The following is a 26227-nucleotide window of genomic DNA, read 5'->3' on the forward strand; positions in this document are numbered from 1 at the left end:
TTTTAGGGCTTTGGAACATGGCCTTGGGGAACAGTAGATTTTAGGGCTTTGGAACATGGCCTTGGGGAACAGTAGATTTTAGGGCTTTAGAACAGGGGCCTTGGAGAACAGTAGAGTGTAAGGCTTTAGAACATGGCCTTGGGGAACAGTAGATTTTAGGGCTTTGGAACATGGCCTTGGGGAACAGTAGATTTTAGGGCTTTGGAACATGGCCTTGGGGAACAGTAGATTTTAGGGCTTTGGAACATGGCCTTGGGGAACAGTAGATTTTAGGGCTTTGGAACATGGCCTTGGGGAACAGTAGATTTTAGGGCTTTGGAACATGGCCTTGGGGAACAGTAGATTTTAGGGCTTTGGAACATGGCCTTGGGGAACAGTAGATTTTAGGGCTTTAGAACATGGCCTCGGGGAACAGCATGTTGAATGGTAGAGGCTAAACAGCGCTGGCTGGTTCTTCTCCCCCTCAGGCTGCACCCTCCAGGACAAAGACGAGGAGCCCGTACCTGCCGAGACGGGGCAGAACCACGCCTTCTTCCGCCGCTCCGACTCCATGACCTTCCTGGGCTGCATCCCCCCGAACCCCTTCGAGGTTCCCCTGGCTGAGGCCATCCCGCTGGCGGACCAGCCGCACCTGTTACAGGTAAACCCCCCAGCTTCCCGCCGCGCCCTCCTGTTTAGGGTGCCCATATTTAGGTTGCCTTGAGTTTTGTGTTTTTGTTTCTCTGGTTGTTGGCCTTAGGAAACTTAAATATGGCAGATTCAAGCGGTGCAGGTCATGAGCTGCAAGATAAAGGGCAGGACTGGGTACAGAACGACCAGTCACATGATGTGTGTGTTTGTTTACATCCATATCAGGTGATCCATGTACAAATTACAGCCCTGTTTACATTAGTCCCTCCATTATAGGGGAGCAAATGCAAATGAACATAATCTTCAGTGAAGTCAACACACGTAATACTTGGTTGCAAATCCTTTACATTCAAAGACGGCCTGAAGTCTGCGACCTATTGAAATCATAACTTTATAGACCTTGAACTTTTGCATTTAAATGTGTGTACATACACACGTGTTGTGTACTCCATCCTGTCCTTGTCCTTGCAGCTCATGACTTGCAACATTTGTTTCTTGCCTGATTTGTTTTTCTGGATTAGAGAATGATTAAGTTGGAATATTAATCAAGGTTTTCACTTGCAAGTTTAATCCATAAAATTAAGGGAAAGGGTTAAACTGTTTCATGTTCTGTTCTTTTAATCTGTTTTCACTTTGAGAGCACACATACAGTAACTATGAGTCAATAACTAAAGGTTTAGTCTGTTCGTCATTTGGGCTGAAGTTTTGTTTTTCCTGTACATGTGCCACAGATATTTGTTACCTCAAATTAATGGAGATCTGGTGGCTAATTTCACAGAGAAACAGTACATTTAAGTAATTAGTTTTACTTGTTCATCCTGTATTTGCAGTGTGACTGTGTACTAAACCCGTGTTGTGTAACTTGTTAACTAATCTTGTAAATATGTTCTGTAAAAACTGTCCTTACAAACTTACAAGCAATGTTTCTTCTTTTGATGCTTTGTAGCCGAACGCAAGGAAGGAGGACCTGTTTGGGAGGCCCAGTCAGGGACTGTACTCCTCTTCATTCAGTGCCAGCAAAGGCCTTACCGAGGTGACCGTGGACAGGAACTGCCTGGAGGTAACCATGGATACCAGTCTGCCACAGCGCATCACCAGTCTGATCTTTCATTCTGGCCTGCAGAGTTACTCTTCCTGTTGTAGCGATCTTATAGTGTGTGGATGGGGTCCACAGTCTGGTAAATGTAAATGGTCTTATATGATTCAAAATTTACCAGATTAATCTACAATAGAGTAAGTTTGTCTTACCTAAATGGCTGCAGTGCCCTCCAGAATTATTCACAAATTTGATAAAGATGAGTAAAGAAGACTAAACAGTACATATATATTTATGAGCTATGAAATGTGAAACTCATCCTTTTAAACTTATACTGTTGCTCAGATAACGATTCTGTTTAACAAATATTTTTCTTTCCAAAAATAACTTTCTTTTCACAAGTATTCACACTATTGATATTTCTTTTAATTGAACCCCAACAAAAGTAAATCTCTGACTTAACATGATACTTTAATTTAATTTCAATTTTGGCTAAGGTTTATTGTCGCCTCCCATGGCTTTCTATTTCCCTGGGGTATAAAAAATGAAATGAACGGTCTTTTCCTTACAAATAAAATAAAAAACCCTGGAACAGTGATAAACCTGCCTGGTAGAGGATGCAAGTGTATCTTGGCCCCTTACACCATGAGCAGGTGGCTTGGAAGGCAAAGAAAGAGCTGTAATCTTTGTTGTGTCTTGGGAGCACAAATCTACCATCTGACACCACTGCTATGCTAACAGGTTTTTTGGAAGGGTTATCTAAAGAAAAAACCATTGGGAGAAATCAATAAAATAAGCATCTGGAGTTGCTTCTGGAGGAAACCAAATGGCATTGGAATTTTGTTTTGCCGTTGAAACAATTGGAACCAGGTGTTATGGTCAAAAATTGAGCTTGTTAGCCATGCATACCAAAAGGTTGATTTGGTATTGGAAAAAGGGTGCATGTGCTGAAAATGTAAATGTAATGCCTACAGTGAAATAATACTGTGGATCTTTCATGTTAAGGTCAATGGAAACGTGAACTCCAGCATGTATCGAGACATTGTGGTCAAAATCTTGGTTCCCTTGGTACCAGGAGACTCAACCTTGGCCACAACTGGATCTTTCAGCAAGAGCATGATCCCTAGCATACCTCAGAAGCAACCACAAAATGGCTGACCATTAATGACTCCGTAGGGTTATCCTTGCAAAAGCGAGGGTACACAAAGTATAAAAAAGAAAAGGTTGTGAACATTTTTGAAAAATACATTTACCATCAAATACGTCAATTTCTATTGTTTTATGTTTTATTGTGTTATGGGTACTGGTCAAAGTGCTGCTATAACCAGATGAATGAAGGATTGGTTGGCAGTAAAGATCACCGTGTGCTTTGTGACTCTCCTCCTCCTCCTCGCTCAGATCCTGCCCACTAAGATGTCGTACTCGGCCAACATGAGGAACGTGATGAGCATGCAGTCCCAGCGGAAGGCCGGGGAGGACGCGGGTGTGGGCGTGGCCGAGCCGGAGCCCGAGGTGCCCAAGCCCGGCCCCTCCGCCCAGGACCTGGCGGCCCAGCTCAAGAGCAGCCTGCTGGCCGAGATCGGGCTGGCCGAGAGCGAGGGGCCACCGCTCCCCTCCTTCAGGTACGCACCCCCCCCCATGTTACCTCCCCTTTTTAACGTACCTGCCCTGCATTTTGCTCACTGACACTCCAGCCTGTGAGCCAGTGGCTGGTCTCCTTTAGCACACTGCGACTCAGGCAGTTTACTGCAGGAGAGTTAGCGCTGTCGCCTGTAGCCGTTAACCTTGTGGGCGGCTTGTGGCCGCTGAAGCATCAGAACTCCTAGGCCTGACATTTGCCCCTGTGCCCTGGCAGGATGTGGCTAACTGTGTTCCACCGCTACAGATGTAGTTGGCTAGCGCATATGCTAGACTCAAACTTGCCACTCGCTAACCCTCATCCCCTCTGCATTTGCTTTTTTTGTTTTTCCCTCTGTTGAAACTAGCTAGTTGCGTAAAAGTGTGAGTGGCAGCGTAGTTTTCTCTCCATAGATGTAGTGACATGGTTTTCTCTCCCTCTCCCTCTCTATCTCCCCCTCTCTCCCCCCCCCCTCACTCTCTCTCTCTTTCTCTCTCTCTCCAGGCCTCACTGCAGTTTCATGGGCATGTTGATCTCCCATGACATGCTGCTGGGGCGCTGGCGCCTCTCTCTGGAGCTCTTCGGCCGCGTGTTCATGGAGGACGTGGGGGCGGAGCCCGGATCCGTGAGTGCGCTTTTTACACCGGGTCTGAATGAACAGTACCCTCTGCACACTATAGCCAGCGGACAGGGGTTGATATCCAGCTGATATCAAGCACGATATCAGAGCTGACATTTTTGCTTGGAATTGTAAAAATGGTGTAAAATGAATCCGTTGGTGTGACCTTTGTCCCCGTTCCTGGCGCTCGGGGCAGATCCTGACGGAGCTGGGCGGCTTCGAGGTGAAGGAGTCCAAGTTCCGGCGGGAGATGGAGAAGCTGCGCAACCAGCAGTCGCGGGACCTGGCGCTGGAGGTGGAGCGCGACCGCGAGCAGCTCATCCAGCAGACCATGCGGCAGCTCAACGCGCACTTCGGCCGCCGCTGCGCCACCACGCCCATGGCCGTGCACCGCGTCAAGGTCACCTTCAAGGACGAGCCGGGCGAGGGCAGCGGCGTGGCGCGCAGCTTCTACACCGCCGTCGCCCAGGCCTTCCTCTCCGGCGACAAGCTGCCCAACCTGGACTGCGTGCAGAGCGCCGCCAAGGGCATGCAGGCCAGCAGTACGTACCCCTGCCCACAATGCACCTGGGCCCGCAGCCGGTCTGAGCACGCTCTCCGTGAATAGCGTGCCTGTTTTATCGCACTTTCTCCAAGAGTGGATTTTTTTTTTTGCTTTTTATGGTTTTTATTTTGCTTTGGTTTGGTCAGGTTAGTGCCAATGTTTGGACATGTGTTTGTGCTCACTGGTGAGGGCCTTTTGTTACAATGTTTGCCTGGGAATTTTTTGTTGGAACGCGGATCAAACTGGGCTGTGCTTTGCCCTGGTTTTTAATTTGCAGAATGGCCTCAGTTTTTGTTGAGGCCATTTGACATTATTGTGCGCTGTCGTCATGGTTTCTCTCACAGCTGGTGAGTGGGTGTTGAATGCCGGTGGTTTTAGTGAATGTGGGATGACAGAATGAATCTTCCTGTGTGCAGATCTGATGCAGCGTCTGCGGAACAGAGACCGAGAGAGAGAGAGAAGGAGCGGAGGCCTGAGGGCGGGGTCTCGCAGAGACCGGGACAGGTGAGCCAATCACACGCTGCCACCCGCCGTCCTCTCAAACAAAACCACGCCCCGTAGTGCTTTGAGACTGGAGCTGCCCCTCTCATCCCCGTGTGTGTGTCTGTGTGTGTGTCTCAGGGATTCGAGGAGACAGCTGTCCGTCGACACCCGGCCCTTTAGGCCCGCCTCCGAAGGGAACCCCAGCGAGGAGCCGGACCCGCTGCCGGCCCACAGGCAGGCCCTGGGCGAGAGGCTGTACCCCAGGGTGCACACCATGCAGCCGGTACTGCCCTGCCCCGCCCTGCCCCGCCCTGCCCCTCAGCACACCCCACTGCTCTCAGGCTTCGGTTTGAGTTCACTTTTAACAGGAGCTCAGCAGTGAATGAAAGCAGATCTGTTTATGATGTAAAAATTATATCAGGGGCCCCCGACCCTGGGCCCCCCTGTGTATGCTGCTTTTCATTCCAACTGCAGTTGCATTTCTTATAACCAGTTGTTAATTGTTTTTGATTAGACACTTAATGTCTAATGAGGGATTCGCCTCTTAAAGGGATTGTCCCACTTTTTGGGAAATTCGTTTTTGGCTTTCTTACCCATAGTTAGCACGCAAATATTGTGTAATATTTTTGTACTGGATGACATTGGTATTGATGTCACTGTCTAACTATGGGTAAGAAAGCCAAAAAGCGAAAGTTGGACTATCCCTTTAATGTCTCTTTATACCAGAAATAAATGATTGTGTTACAAATAATTCTAAATTTTATCTCAATTTTATCTCACTTTATCTAGAATTTCTGTAATGTGCTCAGATCAATAATTCTTACATTTTAGTTAATTGTTGCACCTTCAGCAAAGTGTTAAATTCTGAAGGTGGGGACTGGTCTGTGAAACTAAACTACTTGTGAAAAACTGAAAGGTTCAGAGAGCACACTAATGGTAGTGAGCCGAGACCTGCGTTGTGTTAAGAGATGTTTTAGCAGCTGAGCTGCATCTGAAAGTCGTTCTGTGTCTGTGTCCTCAGGCATTCGCCAGTAAGATCACAGGCATGCTGCTGGAGCTGTCCCCCGCCCAGCTGCTGCTGCTGCTGGCCAGCGAGGACTCCCTCAGGGCCCGGGTGGAGGAGGCCATGGAGCTCATTATCGCACACGGAAGGTGGAGCACTCTGCACCCAACACTCTACACTCACGCCCTGCACCCTACACTCTGTACACTCACTCCCAGCACCCTACACTCTGCACTTACGCCCTGTACTCTACACTCTGTGCACTCACTCCCAGCACCCTACACTCTGTACACTCACTCCCAGCACCCTACACTCTGTACATTCACACCCTGCACCCTACACTGTGTACACTTACACCCTGCACTCTACGCTCTGTACAGTTATGCCCTGTACCATACACTCTGTACATTCAAACCCTGCACCTTACACACTCTGTATGCTCAGACACTTAGCCACAGCTTCACCAAAGCTTGGCATCAATTGTAAAGCGCTTTGGATAAAAGCGCTATATAAATGCAGTCCATTTACCAGTCCATTTAGTCCATTCACAGCTTCACCAAACCAACACTGCATGCTATATTTTGTACATTTTATATTTTGTACATTTCTGCTCTTATCCACAGATATGTCTTTGCCAAACCACCACTCCAAACACACTTGTTTATGCATGGGTTGGCTGTCCAGGTCCTGTAGTAGAAGCAGAGGCACTTTGTGTTCTAGATACAGCACTAGATAATCTCTTGGCCTTTTCCTGTCATTAACATTGTAATTTCCTTATGTCCGTCTCTCTCTACAGGGAAAATGGGGCAAATAGTATACTAGACCTCGGCATGCTGGACTCCTCCGATAAATCGCAGGTGAGCAGTTTTTTAGTTAACAGTACACTGGGTCCAAACATCTGAGTGACTGTGTGTGTGCATGAGAGATGGCCTGTGTGTGTGTGTGTGCGTACGTGTCGGTGTGTGTGGGTGTGTGTGTGTGTGACACCGTGCGCCCTGTCTCAGCAGCAGGAGAACCGCAAGCGGCACGGCTCCACCCGCAGCGTGGTGGACATGGAGCTGGACGACCCCGACGACGGAGACGACAACGCCCCCCTCTTCTACCAGCCGGGCAAGAGGGGCTTCTACTCGCCCCGGCCCGGCAAGAACACGGAGGCCCGGCTCAACTGCTTCCGCAACATCGGCCGGTACAGCCACACCCGTCTCTCTGGCCCATACATGGGTAATACACAGACTCAAAACATCAGTAAAGAGCAGCGATTTAAAAATGCTTCCATATTCCTCTTCCCAGGATACTTGGGCTATGCCTGCTTCAGAATGAACTGTGTCCCATAACCTTGAACAGACACGTAATCAAGGTTCTACTTGGAAGAAAGGTAAGAATAGTCTTTCAAACATAACTTATTCTCTCTCTCTCTCTCTCAGCTCTGATTGACAGCACTCACTCAAATAATTGCAAATAATCACAAAATGTACTGATAAATCTCAGTTCTTCAAAGGGTGTTGCTTTTGAGAAATGAAGATGGCTATGGGGGGGTCTGCTAAATCTGGCAACAAAGTTGTTGAGTTGGCAACGCTGCTCGTCACAGCTACAGAGTTCTCAGGGTTTTGTTTGATTTTGTGCCTACTGGCTTGATAACCACTGCAACAAATAGGCTAGCTGGTCTGACATGATCAAATATTGGTTCACTCCCACCATGAAATGGAAAATGACTCCAGATCAGAAAGTACCTCACTGCAGTGCCGTATGTTTGTTTTTTTTTTTTGCCAAACAGTTTTAACCTCTCAGCATTTGAGACACTGTCTTGAGGCGCCAGTGTGGCTCATTTTAGACCTGGCAGTATTAAAAAGGCTGTGAGTGTGTGTGTGTGTATGTGCGTGTGTGCGCGTATGTGTATTTTGCGTCACTGATGTCACGCCTTCGTGCGCAGGTGAACTGGCACGACTTTGCGTTCTTCGACCCGGTGACGTACGAGAGTTTGCGGCAGCTTTTCCGCCACGCCCAGACCGGCGAGGCCGAGGCGGTCTTCGCCCAGATGGAGCTGGCCTTCGCCATCGACCTCTGCAAAGAGGAGGGCGCCGGGCAGGTAAGGGAGCGCCTGTCACAGGCGGTCTGCGAGCTTAATGGAATGGAAAATTCAACATGTTTATTTTTGGTGCTTTTATATCTGGGAAAGGCCGCTTGTCAAACTCCCCAATTTGAAAAGCAAAAATGGACGGCCCTGCCGCATGCGCCCTTCAAAGAAAACAAGATTGGAGATATTAGCCATCGAGGAGCGGGAAATGGCTTCCCCCTGCAATTTAATCTTGAGTGTAGCTCAGCCTTGTATGACTTTCACCGAGCTATTCACTGAAAATCTAATAACAGCTGGGTGGAGGTTTTTCCAGGGGTGTAATGTTTTGTGTTTGTAACAGGTGGAGCTCCTGTCTGGTTGTAATGTTTTATGTTTGTAACAGGTGGAGCTCCTGTCTGGTTGTAATGTTTTATGTTTGTAACAGGTGGAGCTCCTGTCTGGCGGTGTGAATATGCCGGTGACGCCGCTGAACGTGTACGAGTACGTGAGGAAGTATGCGGAGCACCGCATGCTGGTGGTGGCCGAGCAGCCTCTGCACGTGAGTGCACTAAACAGGGTTCGGCTATAATCTCACAGGGACGCTCGTCTGTTCTGCTTTGAAAACAAAGGATATAAAGCCAACAATGATTTAGAGGAACATGTGAAGAAGAAGAACATGTAAAGGGACATCTGCATGTCCAAATGCCAACTCTGGAGCGGTCGTTGGATCATTGCTGAGTTCCTGTGTACTTGCCGGATTAGCTGCTATTTGTGGTATCAGTCATGACACTTAATTAGGTTGATATACAAAACAGAGTGCGTATGTGCATTCAGTAGAAAGACTAGTGGTGACTACCGAAAAAACATAAGTAACGCTAGATTAAGCAACTCAGGAGTTATATTAGCATAATCATATTTTATGGCAATTATAGTCAACTGCTAGCATTATCAGTATATGTAGCCATGTTTTTATATGTACTGGTAAAGTAACGTGACACTGGAGTTGGTGGTTAGACCTAAGTGGAATGATGTGCTCTGGATAATGTGGAAGTAGTACCAGGGAAAGGTTTGAGAAGGTGCGTGAGTGCTGGTGCACAGTGCTGAAAGTGTCGTCTCTGTAGGCCATGAGGAAGGGCCTGTTGGACGTGCTTCCGAAAAATTCTCTTGAGGACCTAACGGCGGAGGACTTCAGGCTGCTGGTCAACGGCTGTGGAGAGGTCAATGTGCAGATGCTCATCAGCTTTACTTCCTTCAACGACGAATCAGGTACAGGATTCACTCGCCGATGTTTGCACGTGGAGGGGTTTGGGAAGGCTTCATGTGGCCAATGTAACTTGTGTATTTATTTTCAAGGTAGCACTGTATTGGAAAAAAATTGAAATCACATTTATTGAACATGGCTTGTGCATATGTTTGCCTACACGTGTGTTTTGAGTATGCATTGTAATTTGGCTGCTTTGTGTCATTGAATCTCTTCAGGGGAAAATGCAGAGAAGCTACTGCAGTTCAAGCGCTGGTTCTGGTCCATCACAGAGAAGATGAGCATGACCGAGAGACAAGATCTGGTAAGAGAACCTCCAAACGCCCTCTCAGCTTTCCGGAGAAGATAGACATGCTAATTATCTTACTGAAGTGTTCTAGAAGTCTGCCTGTTCCTCAGCTTCAGGAATCTCTCTTCCATCGCCCCCTGCAGGTCTACTTCTGGACCTCTAGCCCGTCTTTGCCGGCCAGTGAGGAGGGTTTCCAGCCCATGCCCTCCATCACTATTCGTCCTCCGGACGACCAGCACCTCCCCACCGCCAACACCTGCATCTCCCGCCTCTACGTGCCACTCTACTCTTCCAAACAGATTCTCAAGCAGAAACTTTTACTAGCCATTAAGACCAAGAACTTTGGTTTCGTGTAGAGGTTGACCGAAGGAAAAAAAAAAAACGTGTTTACTGTTGTGTAATATTGCTAGTTCCATTTTTTTGTAGATTTATTTTTTTGTCTATACAGTTTTATTAAATTAAAAAAAAACAATTTGTTATTCCTGGTGGTAATTTTTGTCTGCATTGTAAAATGCAGGCAGTTTGTTCTCATTTTATTTTCAGTTTTCTGAGGAGAGATACATTCCTACATTGGGTTTGTAATGCTGAACCCCCATAGCTCTCTGCTATACCAGCTTGAACTGTACCTTCCCAGGAATTTGGCCAGACAGTATAAACTGACAGCCAAACCCCAGCCAAAGATGACAGCAGAAGTAATAATAATTGATTGCTACACTGTGAGTATTGTTTTTTGCCCAAAACAGAATACTTAATATCACTGAAAGTTCACTGCTGCCTTTGTGAAAAGTAATTTTTCTTGAATAGGGGGGTAGGGGGTAATTTCAAAAATAAAATTGGATGTAGAATATAAATTTGGGCTCTTCCTGGTCTCTTGTAGTTGAAAATTCAAAGACTTCACTGCAAATAGGTTTATAAGGATTTAAGTCATTTTAGCCACAATTTTTATGTGGGGATTTTATTTACAATTCACAAAATGAATACTTAAAGGGAACAGAAGGATAACTTTCAATGTGGAAAAGTCCATATGGCAGGGTATAGATACTTTTTCTGGAAGAAAATTTCTGTTTTGTGTTATTGGTGTATAGTTCAAAATAAATGCACATATTGTGTAGTTGGCTGCTGACTTCTTTACAAATACCCCCTCCTCAAAGTTAAAGTTGGATCCAGTGTACTTTTAGAGCCCTAAATAGATGTTTACATCCATAGGATTTAAATGTAGTTAAATATCAGTTCTTACAAAAATATTAGTTTACTCGATTTTTTAACTTTGTATTAAAGTTGCATTAGGTGGGTTTTTTCACCCACTTAATGCAAGTCTAGTGCTTTGATATAAATCATGGTCTTAAAATGGACTTTATGAAACCTGTCCATAGAATTTTAAGAAAAACATTTTTAGAACGAATTTAGAAACCTGTCTGGATGGATACTTGGTCCCAAAAAGAATACATTTCTGTAAAAAAAGAGTAAGTCGGTCAGCCTATGTAAGGAAAATCTAAATATAATGCCACCTTTGACCTATGTCTTTAATGACATTTGAATATATGGCTACAAAGGACAACACTAATTACGTGATAGTTTTAGTGTTTAACCTTCTGTACCATTCGGCCTGAGGTTCTTCCCATTTTGTACGCCAGTAGCACATCAATAAGATGGTAAGGCTACAGTAAGTTACATCAGAATCACATTGTTTTTGCTCTACAGATTCGACAAAAATAAAATAAACTAATTGAATGTTAGTCTGAAATGGCATTTTATTTTCAGTTTGTATTTTAAAATTGAGCATATATTCATTTTTGAAAAAATATTTTTTTTGTAAAAAAATACTGTTGAAATTATGGGATATAAAAATACATACTTTATGAAGCAGTGAAAATGTTTTGCTTTCATTTCCAAGAATACTGGCTTTACATCGCATTTTAGTTTCACTCTCTGTATAAGAACGTCTGCCAAATGACAGTGAAACTTATTTAGTTTACGCCCTACAAATCTGGTGGTGGTAACAAAAACACGACTTATACCATATTTTTTCCGCTGTTTCTACCGAGTTGACTTGTCTCGCCTATACACGTGCTAAGCCGCATGTAGTGAATGAAGTGCGATCCTGTCCCGCCAGAGTCTGCAAGATAGGATTCGAGTTCCTTGCCTGTCCGTCGGATTTACATCGGTCCAGTGAAGAGGCCGTTTGAGGACAAAGTGAATTGCGTCATCGCTAAGGTTGTGAGCTTCACACACCAGTCGAGGCAATACTGAACCAAATAACTTTAAACTAAACCAGAAAGGCTGGAAGTTCAGCTTGTCATAATTACAACCATTTGTTCTGCATCTTCCTCTCAAACAGCAAAACAATACCTGCCTTATGTGTTGTCAAGGCAATTACATGAAAACAAAGAAAATCGCCTTCACGTGAATGAAACATAAATTGGGGTTGTAAATATAAAGTGTTGTAAAGGTGTAAACTGACATTTACTATAACCTCATGTACAGCCTTCTATCGCGAAGAACTGCATATTACTATTCACCACATTGCCCTTGTGAGCCTGCTTTCAAAATTATTGACTGATTTGAATAGTATTCGTGCTACGAGCGAAATCGCGTTTTTGTGGATGAACATTAGCTATGGTTACAAACAAATTTCGAATGTACTAGACTAGTCTACACAAATTATTGTCGGTACCGATAATAACTTAATAGAGTAGCCTACTCGTGGCATGCTCATTCGTTCAGATATCAACCAAGGTCTCTTAGATCTATCTAACGTGTTGAGCTTGCTTGTGCTAGCAAGCTAGCAACTGTATCAACCGAACGTTACATCCCATTTTAATGGTGACGTTGCACTAATCTTCAAGCAGGCGTCTTTTGGTTTGCAGGTATTTTGATTCGCTGTTCTTGTTGTATGAGGTGATGTCGACGAGGAACTGCTTTTTCTCATCGTAAGCTTACATTTTCTGTGTACTTAGACAACGTAACAGAACAACTTTTGAAAAACGTTTAACAGAGAACATCGACAGCCGTCGGCGAATGGAAAGTACAAATTTAGCTTCCTAGCAATTATAGTCAACGTTTGTATTTCGTAGCTTGTGAGTTAGCCATATAGCTGGCTAGCTATCTGTGATATTTATTCCCCTGTTGTTGAAGATGATACTATCAAAGTGAGCCTCCCCCACTGGGTTCCTTCTCCTAACGTGCTAGTCCGTAACGTTAGCTGTGTTAGTTGCTCAGTGTAAAGATGGCAGCGGCCTGGCAGGACCTAGCAACTCAGCAGGCCGAAGTACTATCAGATCGTCTGAGGGAGCTGCTGTCCACCGGCCTGGGCCTGCTCCGCTCCGAGCTCGGCGTTGATGTGGGTCTGAACCCCGAGCTTTACCCAACATGGGTTATCCTCTTAACCGCCTTCCTTGGGCTGCTTGTCATCGTGGTGTTCTGGGTCGCGGCCTGTGGTGGCATATTCGGTGGAAAGAAGCAATCGGTCAGAACTACTGAGGAGAGTAACGAAAGCACGAAGGCCTCTGTGACCAAAGCTGTCAAAACTGAAGAACAGAAGAAAAAGAACAAAAAGAAACCTGCTGAGAAGGTGAATATCCCACTTTAGCTTACTAGCTGATTCGCTTATTTGGCTATTCGGATACAAATACATGATGGTAACGTTAGATATGCTAACGTCATTTCAATTCGGTAACTGTTAAAATATTCTATTAGACTAGCTAGATAGCGAGCTATATAACAAACTTATGCCAGCCGCTTAGAGCCGTATTATCGATTTAGTTTTTAAGTTTTTAAATAAACTGTCCGTCCGCTTTCACTTTCGCACTTAAGTTTTCATTTACAAGTTAGAATAGCTTGCAGACTTGCGACTTCGGGAAGAACGACTAGATCGCTATCGCTAGATATCTAATAGCTTGCTAGAATAGCTGGAACAAACGGTAACGTGGGGGACATAACGTAACGGTGGTCAGCATTTAATTGCCTGGGTGCCAGGCATCTAGCAGTAGTAGAGATGTCTGGATGAAAACGTTTTTGTATAAGTTGCTATCTAATTTATAAATAAAGTTGATTGATGATGTTATGATTTATATTTTGCTGCCTGTATGGAAGTTAAAGTTTATATGTGCTTAGAAAACGTGGCATGATCGGGCTAATCCTAGTAAAAAGTCATGTGTCGATAGTTAGCTAGCTAACGTTACATGACAGAATTGGCTAGACCTGACGTGGGTAGAGAAGGGGCTGCACGACTTTTGCTTCACTCTTCGTCTTCGTAGCTATATTCATATATTATAAGTTGGTTTGGTAGCTAGCTAGCTGTATTGATTGAATATACGATGTTGGTTACCCACTTAACTTTGAACGCATCATAGCCTAGAGGTGTGCTTATTTATTTATTCGACCTTAGGGTAGTACTGTCGGTTTTACCATTTTGCGGAAGTGAGCTGGGCTAACTTGGCATCAACTAATTAACGTTTGCTTCCAAGCTGAACATTTCACGGAAGCGTTACCATTGATTGCTAACCAGCTGCACCGGTTCGCACACCATTGTTCAATACTTTGGTTTTCTCGGTAGTGTCGTTGGAACATAATCATCATGGCTATTGCGAGAGAAATTAATTATGCTCCTTCGTGAATGATGGAACTGTATATTTTTAATTGCGTAAATGTCCATTATTTGACCCCCCGCCCCCCCCAAGTGCACCACAGAGCTGCTCATGCTCAAGTAACAAATATTGTATTGTAATTTCATTCCAACCTTCTGTGCAATTACCAGTCATCAATCGTCCAACAGAAAGCACAACCTAACGGTCGCACTGTGGTGGACCTGCAGGAAGACGCCAAGGGTGCCGAAGAAAATCTGAAACCATTTCCTGCTGAGGTCAAGACTGAGAAGGTTTGAGTTTTACACAGTTGAAGACCAGTACTAACCAGGTGGTGCTAGCTGTGTAGGCACTATTCCAGAGAAAATGTATATCTTGTTCCACACTAGACGAGCTTGGATACTATGACCCATAGTGTCATACTCCATCCTACAACCCCCTGAAAGGACAGTGATTTGGAAGGGCCAGCTGGTAGTGTCAGGTTGCCATCCAAGCATGCATATGCAGCACGTCCTGGCCTCGTGTTGGCACTGTGGAGAGGGTTCCCCGCTTGGACTGGTGTCTAATGTGGTTTCCTTCTGTATTCAGTGCCAACTGCCCCAGTCCAAACTTCATTTGGGTGCTGGCACCACTATAATGATCGTGATTCCACATTTGCTACCATTAGCAGAGCCTAAATTTTTGTGTGTTCTAAATTGAGCGGTGTATTTTAATATAGCACCTTGAGTGTTTTCTTTCTGTATGTCAGGGTCTTGAACAGTCATAATGATTTATCGGCATTTCAAGTAAGTAGTAAGTCTCAGAAATGAAGCTTTGCAATTTAACTGTCTCCCCAGTCAAAGAAGAACAAGAAGAAACCCAAAACAGAGGTGAAGCAAACAAAGACCATCACCTCTACTGATGGCAAAGAGCCAGATGAAGGTACTGTATGAGGCTTCACACATTTATTTTAGTTAGTTATTTAGTTCATGGTATTTATAGCACCTTTCACAGTGTCTCAGTTCTTTACTGCAAAGGGGAATTCCCCTTAACCACCATTGTGTGCCATCTTGGTGGTGCATGGCAGCCATTTTGTGGCTGAGCGCTCAACCCGTGTCAGTTGATGCAGCCAGCAAAATTAGTTTATCATACATGCTGTAAATTCAAAATCTATCATGATCAATTTTCATGACATTTTTGGACCAATCTAGCTGAAGTTCATTGCCCTCATGTGCCTCAGTGAATTGTTAAACTGTGCCTATGAACATGCAGCCCGTTATTCCATTTAATCCCATGTTGTCTCTCAGGCAACTGGGAAACTAAGGTCAGCAACCGGGAGAAGCGACAGCAGCGGAAGAAGGACAAGCAGCCTGAGGATTCTGGGAGCCTGGGAGGGGGGGACCCCCCCGCCAGCGCCCCCGTGGAGCAGCCCAGACTCACAGTTTCTGTACCCGCGATTCAGAGGAAGAGCAAAGGTTAGGGTCTTATGGAGCCTGCATCACAGCACCACATCATTAGAAGCATGTCAACAAACATTTGGTTACTGTTTGGTCACCCCTCTCACGCATATGCACACACATGTGCTTTAGTGCTGGGCTATGAGTGGGCCGTATGTTCAGGTTATACACTAAAGTGCAGTTGCTGGGTAATGGCTTACTTGAGGGCAATGGTTGTTTGCCACAGATGGTGGTCTGCAGAGGGAGAAAAACACTGGCTGAGTACTATACATGCTTTGGAAGATGTGCATGCTTGTCTGTGCTCTCCCAAATGAATGTACAGGAGCACACTGCCATGGAATGGGCCATAATGATTGGGCATTCCAAATTTGGAGAAACATACAATTAGGAATAAATGTTTTTGCTAAATAATTGAATAAATTAAAATTGGCATTGTGACAACTTCTAAGCTATACATGCTGCGAGTCATTCTTTTTACTGGAGCAGTCTCATGTCCAGTGTGTTTGCGCTGTTGCTGTCGCCTGTTGTGGAGGCTCTCGTGAGCATAGGAACTCAAGTTTCGCGGAAGAGCGCTCTGTGGCCATGCCAGCCCTGTACTTCTCTCAAGGCGCCTTCTGTTTGCATAGTCTTCTGCCTCTGGGCCTCGACTCGTCACTATGGCAGCAGAGTCAGAACACCCTGTTCCGGTTGATTATCCTTTTCTCTAATTGTTAAAGTTCATCTTTGCCTTTATATTTGTCACACTGTCTCATTAGCCCATAACAGCTGAGCAGATTGCTAATTTGGCACAATGCAGTAGGGCACTTCCCAGAAAGTGTCCCTGTGTGGTCCCAGTCCCTCCTGTTGTCTGACTCTTATATATTAAGGCACCTGAGACCATGTGACCTTTGGGGGGGTCCTGTTGCCACGCACAGCTCTGTACCTCAGGGGAGCTTGTCTGGGTAACCCTGCCGCTAGGCTTAGTTAGCTGGTGAGATGCTAAAATGGCAGAGGATAAAATTCCCTTTAACATGCAAAAATAATGCAGCACTCTTGTGTATAATTTAAACCTGTAGCATAAACTTTTTTTTCCAGATGCGACCTCACAACGACTGGCTTTTTATACCTGTGTTTCACTTCTTATTTTTATCCATTTTGATCTTGTTGTGTCATGAACAGAGGCAGAACATTGCCCACTTTTGACCTTAGATGTAACTATAAATGTGACTGTATGTCTGAAGCTCATTTTGTTCTTGATTTCATTTTGGCGATTCTTGCACTGTGTTCCCGTGCAGCCCAGCCCAGCACAGTTTTCGGCCGTCTGGTTTTGAGTCTAGGCAAAAGGCCCGGGCCCACGCTCGTAAACAGGACAGCTCTGAATAGGAGTGGTTATCTCAGATCAGGTTTCCCCTGTGCACATATTAACCTCAGCCATTGTGAGCTAAAAGGCCAAACTGATCCTAGATCAGGTCTCCTGTTCTAAGATGGTAAATGGACTGCATTTGTATAGCGCTTTTATCCAAAGCGCTTTACAATTGATGCCACTCATTCACCCATTCACTCGCACACTCACACACCAACGGTGAAGGGCTGCTATGCAAGGTACCAATCAGCTCGTTGGGAGCAATTAGGGTTAGGTGTCTTGCTCAGGGACACTTCGACACGCCCAGGGCGGGGGATCGAACCGGCAACCCTCCGACTGCCAGACAACCGGTCTTACCTCCTGAGCTATGTCGCCCCAAGATGCTTGATGAATATGCTTCCAGATTGGTCTGTTAAAAGGACTAAGTGGGACAGTCTGAACTGCAGCAGTGCTGTTTCTCTCACACACTCTCTCTCTCTCTCTCTCTCTCTCCTATCTCCCCCCAGGAGAAGCCCAACGCTCTAAGGCTGGGAAGGGAGAAGCCGTCATATCCCAAGGTACCGTTCCACAGAACCACCAGAGACAAGGCACACTGTTTAAGTGGCAAGGCATCCAACAGAAGATCAGCACCCAGTTTAGGTTCCATTTCAGTTGCCTGAAATCGGAAAGCTGATTGATCGATGAAATTAAATTCCTAAATTGATAAAATTGTCCATTGTCAAAGTGACCTTGTTGGATGCTGGCTTTGGGTGGCGCTGAGTGAGTCTTGTGCATTATGAGCCCTGGGGATGGCCTGTGACCGATGCCCTTTGGCTCTTGTGGCGTCCCGTTGGGCCCGTTTTCCCCTCAGTGTCAGCCAGCTGGAGCGAGCCGGCGGCGCTGAACGGCGGGGGCTGGAACGACAAGGCCATGAAGCTCCCGGCCCAGGCGCTCGCCCCCGACGCCGAGAACTGGAGCCCCGTCCCCAAAGCGGCCGGCCGCCGGGGCGTGGAGGCCACCGCCTGGAGCCAGGAGATGGAAGGTACGGCGACCGCTCCCGCGGAGCCATTCCGGCTCAGCCGCGCTCGCACCCCGTCCCAGCACAGATTTATGAAACCACGTCGAGATGCTTTCTGACGCAATGCGCGTCAGACTTTCTGCACTGAATCTGAAGCCAGTGTAATTGATGAAAGTCCTACCTGTAACAGAAAGCCTTTTTTTGTGGTCCGCCCTGCGGTCTGTGATTAACGCATCCCCAGGCCGGTGCGGTCGCGCGTTGGCGCGGCTCCCGGACGGAGACCCTCAGCCAGCGCTCGTTTCCAGTTGCAGCTCCGCGCAGATGAGTGTCTGCAGTAGAGCTGGCAGCCAGCGCGGCGGGTGCAGTGCTAACTGCAGCTGTGAAAGTGCCCGTCACTGCGCTTTTGGCTGGCGGTGTTTGGCGGGGGGCGCCATGGTAACGGGGCTGGTCTTTATTAGGGTCGTGGAGTGGGGGAGACAGGAGGAGGAAGACGGACCGGAGCCCGGCCTCCTTCACCCCGTTGGGATTAAAACCCACAGGTAATGTCTGACATCTAACATTTTTTTATAGTAGTTTTGATTTTAAAAGTAGCTTGGGCGAGGTGGCTGAAATACTGGTCGGTTAACCGGGTTGATAATAAAAGATAGTGGGGTCGAAGGTCACAGTGGGGCACCGCCTGAATTGCACAACTTTAATTGCCTGAGCAAATATCCAGCCACGTAAGTGGATAACAATCACAATCTGAACCCTGAATGTGGGTTTTGCTTAGCTTGTGAATGCGGTCTATTGAAGCGTGTTGTGTTTTTTTGCACCACAGAGGGCACTGTTTATTCAGACAGAAAAACAGCATAAATGCATGTATGATGAAGGGATTTTTAAAAATATTCTAGGATGCCTCAAGAATGTGAAATGATTGAGAAATGGGAATATGTATATCTGTGAAAACGGCATTGGTCTTTAAGTGCTTTGCCTCAGCTGTGATTGTGCAGGTAGTTTGGCGCACTGTTGAGGATTGGGGCCTCTGTTTGGGTTTCAGGAGAACCGCAGCCTGCGTCTAACCTGCAGCGTGACACTCTGCCCAAGGTGGATGACGAATGGTCTGGCCTGAGTAAGACCCTTTTTAACACTGTACCCATGCAAATACCAAAACATCTTGGTGCTAATCCAGAACAGAAGTTACAGAATCTATGTATGACTATGATCTCGAGCTGTTCTAAACGTGACCCGTAGAAAATCGCATCGCCATGGGGAGGAGAAAAGCCAAAAAATTGGAGTTGTTGTTTTGTCTTTCTGAGTTCTTGCATGAAGTGGGTCCTTGTGACTGCTCGATCCTGTCACTAGGTGGCAGCGTTTCTTATTAATTGTGCTGTTGCAGACGGGATGATGGCAGACCCTGGCTCTGACTGGAACGCCCCCTCAGAGCTGTGGGGGAACTTCGAGGAGCCCCAGCCAGAGCGCCCCGCCCCACCCAAGGAGCCCGCTCCTGAGGCTAAGGTCAGTCGCCCAGGCGAAGCACACGGCCATTTTTATCACTCATAATTAGGGCCATCAGTTTGTTACCATGTGACCTTCAGGGAATTCAATCGTTATCCTCTAGGGGTCCTTATAGGCACTTGTAAAACAGTCAGGTAATTACACAATTGAGCAGTTAAACGTGACCTTTAGAGACACGATTATTTGACCTAATATGGGGAGAATGCAAGGAAGGAAATTGAACATGGATGGAATGTCAAACGCACTCTCTGAAAAAAGAATGTCTGGGTGAATGAGCACAGTATCCACCTGGTACACTGCACACAAACAGGTATTATAACCTTGTATAAGTCTGGCTGTAGTTTGTGATGTTATCATTTGAAGAAGAAGAAGAAGAAGAAGGCTTTGTACAGACAGTGAAATGCATCCTTTTCATTTAACCCGTCCTAATTACTTGGGAGCAGTGGGCAGCCACAGTGCAGGGCACCATTAAGATTGCTTGTATTACTTCTGGAGTGAGTTTAGAGATGTGAGATGCTGCGGAGGGGTGTATCACAAAAAACAGGATTACACACTCACACACTCGTTTGGATAGCTTTCACTAACGTCATGAAATAACTACTGGGACTGCAGTGTCACTTCATCACACCGCAGTCCTCTTTTGCAGCCATCTAATATGGGCTTTTATTTAAATGCAACTACCAAGCAGATTTAAATTACATTTTTCCTTAGGTGGCTCAGAATTGCATTTAGGTGGCCCACCTGAGATTTTATAATGTAGAGAAATATCTGCATTTTACTTTTAAGCTTTTTGTTTATTCCATATAAATTGTGAATAGTAACTTGCTATAGTTATTCCATGTATAATATATTTGATAAGGCATTCATTGGTTTTCCACATCATTACAGTTTGAGATTGATTATTTAACGTCAAAAGTAGTGCCTGAAATTGTAGGTCACTAACACGCTAGAATGCATCTAACTGTTCGGAGTGCCAGATAGTTTCACTTGCTGTTGCTGAGATAGATGTAAAAGTATGCTTAGATAATAAGAAATTACATCAGGTGGGAAACAACAGTCTCACTACTGCATACCTCAAAGCCTGCCCACGGGTTTTCTTGGTTCAATTGCGCTGTTTGTGGATATTGGTGTCCCAAATAACAAGATGAGGGTAATTGCAGTAGTGCGTGTGAGTTTTGGCCAAGCCACCTATATGGACACTTTCTTTAACCACACAATCCCTCTGAAAGGCCGTGCCTCACCTGGAGAAGCTCATTCCTGAAGGTAACGTTCAGATAGCCTTTCGAACATGGCGAATGCGGTTGAATAGCTGCTCTGTGCGTCTGCTCAGCACTGTGGTGCGTCTGTGGGACGGGGTCAGAAGGGAGGCGGCGTTCTGATCTGAGGGGTTGCGTCTGGGTCCTCAGGGGTCCGAGGACGAGAAGGAGAAGGGCGACGGGGCTGCGGGGGACAGCGGAAAACCCAAGAAGAAGAAAAAGAAGAAGAAGAAGCAAGACGATGCAGGCGCCACTCCCCAAGTAAGAGCAGCCCCCTCTGAACTGATCTCAGATCTGCAGCTCCGCCCTTTCATGTTAAGAGCGCAGAGCCGCTGTAGTAAAACCAGGCCCTCTGAACTGATGTGTGTGCGTGTCGCGACAGTAAGCGCAGTGTGACATGGCTGTGTGTGTTGCTGAAGCATGCTGCCTGCATCGCTGCTCTCCTAATGCTTCCCTGTGCCCTACTCTTGTCTGAAGGATTCTGGGGAGCCGGAGAAGGAGACTTCGGCAGGGAGCCAGGAGTCCAATCCGCCCGTCAAAGAGAAGGCGCGGTCCATCCCGGCTGGAGCTCCTGCTGCAGAGGTCTGTGTGGTCGGCTGACCCCTGCTGTGTTTGTCCCTCTGTGCTAACCGTAGTCGAACGGTCACAGTGCATCCGAACATTGACAGGAGCCGATGCTAACGCTTACGTTGCTTTTGTGCAGCCAAGGCCAGAGAGACCGACTAGGGCCCCGGACAGCATATCCCAGAAGCCCTCCACACAAGTGCCACAGAGGCTAGCGGAGCCAGAGTCGACTGCCAAGCAGAACAGCGCACCCGCCCCTGCACAGAGTGAGTAACACAGAACAGACAGCAGAGTGTAACCATAGGTCATCACTATGGTTACACTCCACCCCCCTCCCCAGTGGCAATAAGGCTCATGGTTTTTGTTGTGACTGAGGCACACGCTGTAAAACGATTGCAGGGGAACGTCAGAATTGCTCTTCTGAGGAAATGTGGACTGGAAATGTCCTTTTGAAGACCGCTTCCGTCGACAGTTATAGTCAGCACTGAATCCCCCTTTTTTCTTGCTGTATGGCCAGTGAATATCCACTCCTGCAGCCTGATTGGCCAGCCCTGAGTGGGTTGGAGGGCCTTGACTCTGTGCCTGTGGGTCCCCTGCTGCTTGTCCTCAGGCAGTGGGCTGTTTTAGCGGTTTTATCGGAGGAGGATGTGGCGGCGATCCCGGTGATTATTTCCACATGTGCACTGGCTCGGTGTGAATGACAGTGCTAGCCCTGTGATGTGTGAGCGCTTTAATGGATGCAGCACAACGGATGCAGCGCACTCTGCCCCGCCCCCCCCAGTCCTGTACTCCATAAGGGTGTGTTGTGCTGCTTCCTGCCTTGAGTGGATACATGGGGTCACATCCCTGTCACTGCAGCCATCGTACTGCTGAATCAGATGGCAGATGGTGCTCACAGTGTTCATTTCACTTATGTCATTTGGCTTATCGTTTTTCAAATTTTTCTTTGTTTTATAAAAGCTGTAAAAGCTCTTTTGCTTCTTTTTCAGGTTTTTCTTGGTCCAGTAGAACTTCTGATTCTCTTTGTCAATAATAGATTTTAATGGCTCATTAGTGGTTAATTCAGTGAAGGCACCACACTGGTGCATAGAGGAGCCCCACAGTCTCGGATCGAATCCAGACCATGCCAGTGCCGCCTGCAGCCGGTAGCTCCTTTGCGCGATGTACACTTCGAAGTTGTCCACATTTCATCGCTCTCTAGTGACCCCTGCTGGTCAGAGCTGTGCTCTGCAGTGTCAAAAGAACCAAGCAGACAACACCATGTGTTTCAGAGGAGAACCGTGGTTGGCTGTACTCTCGCGAAATGGCAGTGGGATTTGGGCATGAACTGTGGTTCAGTGTGACGTGCGGCTGTGGTTGCAAGAAATTTCTGTTTGACAGACATAAGAATTCTTTTATTTCTCGCGTGTTAGTCTACTTTCATGTTTGTGGTCTTGGGTTAATTTTTTTTTCGTTGTCACTGTGTTGTTATGAGAGTTTGTTTTGCCTTATTTTGAGTTGTCTGATGTACTGATGAGAGTGAAAGGCTGCTTTTCCTGAAACTCATTGAAAAGATGGTTTCATTTGTAATATTTTCTTGGAGCGTCTCTTTCTCTGTTACTAAACTGTCGTCTGAACCTTTCGTCTGCTCTCCTTGTAGAGAAGCATGAAGAGAACTGGGAGTCTCCAAAGCAAGTGAAGAAGAAGAGGGCGAGGAGAGAAACATGAGTTTGCCCTGGAGTCCCGAGGAGTCATATGCAAAAGGATTTTCGAGAAAAATTCCTGTTTATGCAATAATTTGAGTGTACAGAATTTTATACGAATTATGACTGTACTTTTTTAAACGTCGAGAAAACGAGAGAAATCAAACCCTGGGAGCCTGACCTCCGTGCCGGTGGAGCAGGGGAGGTTCCCCAAACCGCATCGATCGATGTGCACTGTTAGCCCCGCTCCGCTCCACATTTCAGACCCGCGTGTAGGCAGGCACCAGACCCTAAATTATTATTAATATTATTGATTATTGTTTTGTTTAAATTTGTTCCTTATTCCAGTGAATGTGGTGAATGTAACGGTGTGGGTGGCGTGAGGTGTAACACCGCGGGCTGAGCACGCTGTGTGCGGCTTCCTCGGACCTTTCCTCTGCTGTGCTTTTAGCGCGCCGCGCGCGGTCACCGTGGCGACGCCGCTGCTGTGGAACAGCCAGGCCCTGGAGAGCGGTAGAGTTCACAGAGCTGAGAGAGCCCTGATAATAGGGGTGTTCCAGAGGGTTCTGAGCATTTGGTAACTGGCCAGTTAGCAAAAATGCCACGAATGGGAGATATCTCATTTTAGAGATTTTTTTTGTTCATAAATCACACTCTACCCCGCCTGCCCTTGAGTATTTCTCCCCTTGGGTATATTTTTATTACTGTACTACTTTATGACCTGACCTTTTTAGATGTTAACATTTCTAGCTGGTTCTGTCCTGGTACTCTCGTTGGTTGATTTAAAACTTTCCTTTGATGTAACCTCTCTTTGTAACAGAAAAGGCCAAGCCATATGTAAAGAAATAAAGGCCTTTTCTCTGTCTGAAACTCTGTGAGTGCGGTGTGCTGCAGGTTATGACTTTCCTCCCGCTAACCCGTTCATTCCTGGTTTATTCCCTGTTGCCGATGGTCGAGAAACCAACGACTGAAGTGCAATATATGACGTGGCAGGTAGTAGTGAGGGTGTCTACACAGCTTTAAAAACGTGTGAGTCGTTAATACTGTATCAGGAATGAAATTCTATTGCCTTAACCTGTAGTATGTATGGCGTGCTGTAGATGTCTTTGTTCGTTGGGATGAGTGCACTTCTCTCTGCAGTCTTTTCAGGGCTAAGAGGGGGAGACCGTTACAGTCTGAACTCGACGTCGGACATAATTTATATCACTGATACAACTTGTCCATGAACCTGGTAGACACGCTTTGCACTGTTATGAAACTAAGTCAGCGGGCAGGTTTTTGTTTTTTTTTCCCCCTTCTTTTTTAAAACTTGATCTGTAAGCCTTTGTGGTGTGAGGACTACGGCGCTCTGTAAATAGCCTTTTTTCCAGAGTGTGAAATGAACCGCATGCAGACACAGGAGCTGAGAAACGGGGAAAAAAACCCTCGCAAGGCGTCTGAGCGAGGAAGGTGTTACGACATGCATCATTCTGGAACTGCCACAACCTTTTAGTGTTGTGCCAGTGTCACCCGTGGTTGCATCCTCAATATGGGTCTGCCTTATCAGATAACATCCTTCTTTTCTTTTCACCATCCTACAATACTGGCTACATTTCCGATTCGTTTGTTTTCACTTTCTCTGGAATGTGCGAAGCAAGTATGATCATGCGTTTTTAATAAGATTGTTAAATGCAATGACGATTAGTTTGTTAAAATAAATGGAGAATCTTAATCTGCAAAATGGTTTTTTTTTTCTTTTTTTTCTGTAAAAAAAAAAAAAAAAAAAAGCAGGGCTGCATGCCAAACTAAATATGAGAGTGGTAATGTTTGTACATAGAGGTGATTTGAGCGAAAATAAAATTGAAGTGCATTTGGTCTCGGTGTCCTGCGTGCCAAAGCTTAGACAGGCTTCTAGTCATTGCATGTGCAGCATGGCATGTCCAACAAAATTACTTGTGCGAGATATTGAGACAAATATTCATACATTTCTCTGGCCAGACGAATACACAATTCCACCTGACGCGCACCCATGTAGAACTAATTCAATTGTTAGAATATCGTATCACAGCCATTGCTGTAAAATCTCATTTGGGGCCTGTGAAAAGCACCAGTGAGCTTTTCAGAATGTCTTTGCAAGTCAGCGCTGTTCAGAGTGTGAGATACTTAAACCATCATATAGCTATGTGGGTATCCTGGCTGTGTGGCTGACCTTGTATGTGCTCCTTAACCCTCTCCACGACGTACACATTCTCATTGAGCTCCTTTGGGAACTGTAATCTGTAATCTTCGTCTTTAGTTGCCTGTGTTGCACCTGATCAGGTTTTAATTTGTTAATCCTTTATTTGGAGTCTTATGAAATGGATTTGACTTCAGCTAGCCCAGGGGTCTGCAAACCTGGTCCAGGGGGGTATTTCATGAAGCAGGATTACGGAGTTAGCTGGATAACTGTGCTGAGTAAAACCTGAAATGGCTCTTTTTACTTCAGTCCATGTTCCAGTTTTGGGAGGCTTCCAGGTTTTACTCAGTAATCCTGAAACAGGCCTGTCGAGCCACAGTCACTGCTGGTTTTTAGTTGTTACTCTGCACTTTGTTAATCGATTAGAGCAGTTGCTTACAGTCAACTCACTTCACCTGGTTTCTTGGATCTCAATTGGGTGTTGATTTTAAGGTGGAAACAAAAACCAGCTGAGTTTGTGGCTCTCCAGAATCATAGTTGCAGACCCCTGAACTAAATTATGTTATTTTTTGTCTGTTTAATGTTTGACATTGGGATGGGATTGATATTACAAAATGTTACTGCAATGCGCTAACCTGTACCCTGCTTATTCAGTTGTATCTCATTATGCTGGAGTTCACTTCAATTGGGCTTGCATTAGAAACGCAGTAAAATATGGCAGTCAGAGACAGATGATTGGCAAATTAAAACTGTGCCCTGGCCCATGGGTATGAAATGGAGACAGCCCAGACTGAAAGGTTGGAGAACTTTCTTTCACAAACGTAAATGGCCTGAGCAGTTTTAGTTAATCTGGAGGCTGTCATTTGGCGTGTGTCACATTTCATTGAAGATTTGTCAGTAATTTCTCTCCCATACAAGCTGTTCAGTTCTGTGTGCTTTCCCTGCTAATGCAGTGCATCCTCAGTATCCACACCACTGCTGTTGCAAATGAGGCTCCCCACTGAAGCACTTCTTCATTTATATTACTGTCTGTTGAGACGAAAGAACACACTGTGTAATTTGCGGCCTAATTTTCAAACAGGAAAACATTTCAGACATCCTGCTAGAGAAGCAGTTTTTCAGAGGTAATACTCTATATGTTGGTGCATATTCACTATGCTTGTCTATAACAGCATCTGTTTG

The 26227-nt window shown here is 45.9% G+C and overlaps 2 protein-coding genes across 14 annotated transcripts in view; both read left to right on the plus strand.

The window, feature by feature from the left end:
* Positions 1-10645, plus strand: part of LOC118234940 (E3 ubiquitin-protein ligase UBR5-like) — a 60428-nt gene extending 49783 nt beyond the window's left edge. For 10 of the 12 annotated variants that reach the window (XM_035431826.1, XM_035431854.1, XM_035431862.1 and 7 more), the window contains 16 exons: positions 468-640; positions 1577-1690; positions 3065-3288; positions 3789-3909; positions 4100-4445; positions 4864-4951; positions 5069-5213; positions 5952-6082; positions 6730-6790; positions 6938-7119; positions 7224-7308; positions 7864-8019; positions 8432-8545; positions 9108-9252; positions 9466-9551; positions 9680-10645. In XM_035431826.1, the coding sequence (XP_035287717.1) occupies positions 468-640; positions 1577-1690; positions 3065-3288; positions 3789-3909; positions 4100-4445; positions 4864-4951; positions 5069-5213; positions 5952-6082; positions 6730-6790; positions 6938-7119; positions 7224-7308; positions 7864-8019; positions 8432-8545; positions 9108-9252; positions 9466-9551; positions 9680-9892 (2384 nt within the window). In that variant the 3' untranslated portion in view covers positions 9893-10645. The remainder of the gene's footprint in view (positions 1-467; positions 641-1576; positions 1691-3064; positions 3289-3788; positions 3910-4099; positions 4446-4863; positions 4952-5068; positions 5214-5951; positions 6083-6729; positions 6791-6937; positions 7120-7223; positions 7309-7863; positions 8020-8431; positions 8546-9107; positions 9253-9465; positions 9552-9679) is intronic. The other 2 variants (XM_035431835.1, XM_035431878.1) reach the window with 1 other exon arrangement.
* Positions 10646-12162: 1517 nt separating this feature from the next.
* Positions 12163-24744, plus strand: LOC118234992 (protein LYRIC-like). Of its 2 annotated transcripts, none has more exons than XM_035431929.1 (13): positions 12163-13107; positions 14293-14412; positions 14956-15040; positions 15406-15573; positions 17404-17454; positions 17748-17918; positions 18353-18433; positions 18931-19002; positions 19270-19388; positions 20795-20905; positions 21122-21226; positions 21348-21474; positions 22848-24744. In XM_035431929.1, exons 1-13 carry the CDS (start codon positions 12763-12765, stop codon positions 22913-22915), a joined length of 1623 nt encoding a protein of 540 aa, XP_035287820.1. In that variant the 5' UTR covers positions 12163-12762; the 3' UTR covers positions 22916-24744. The 2 variants fall into 2 exon arrangements, with proteins under 2 accessions (XP_035287820.1, XP_035287830.1); XM_035431939.1 differs by having other exon boundaries at positions 14311-14412.
* The last annotated feature ends 1483 nt before the right edge of the window (positions 24745-26227 follow it).

Source organism: Anguilla anguilla, chromosome 1 (assembly GCF_013347855.1).
Source record: "Anguilla anguilla isolate fAngAng1 chromosome 1, fAngAng1.pri, whole genome shotgun sequence".
NCBI classification, from domain to species: Eukaryota; Metazoa; Chordata; class Actinopteri; order Anguilliformes; family Anguillidae; genus Anguilla; species Anguilla anguilla.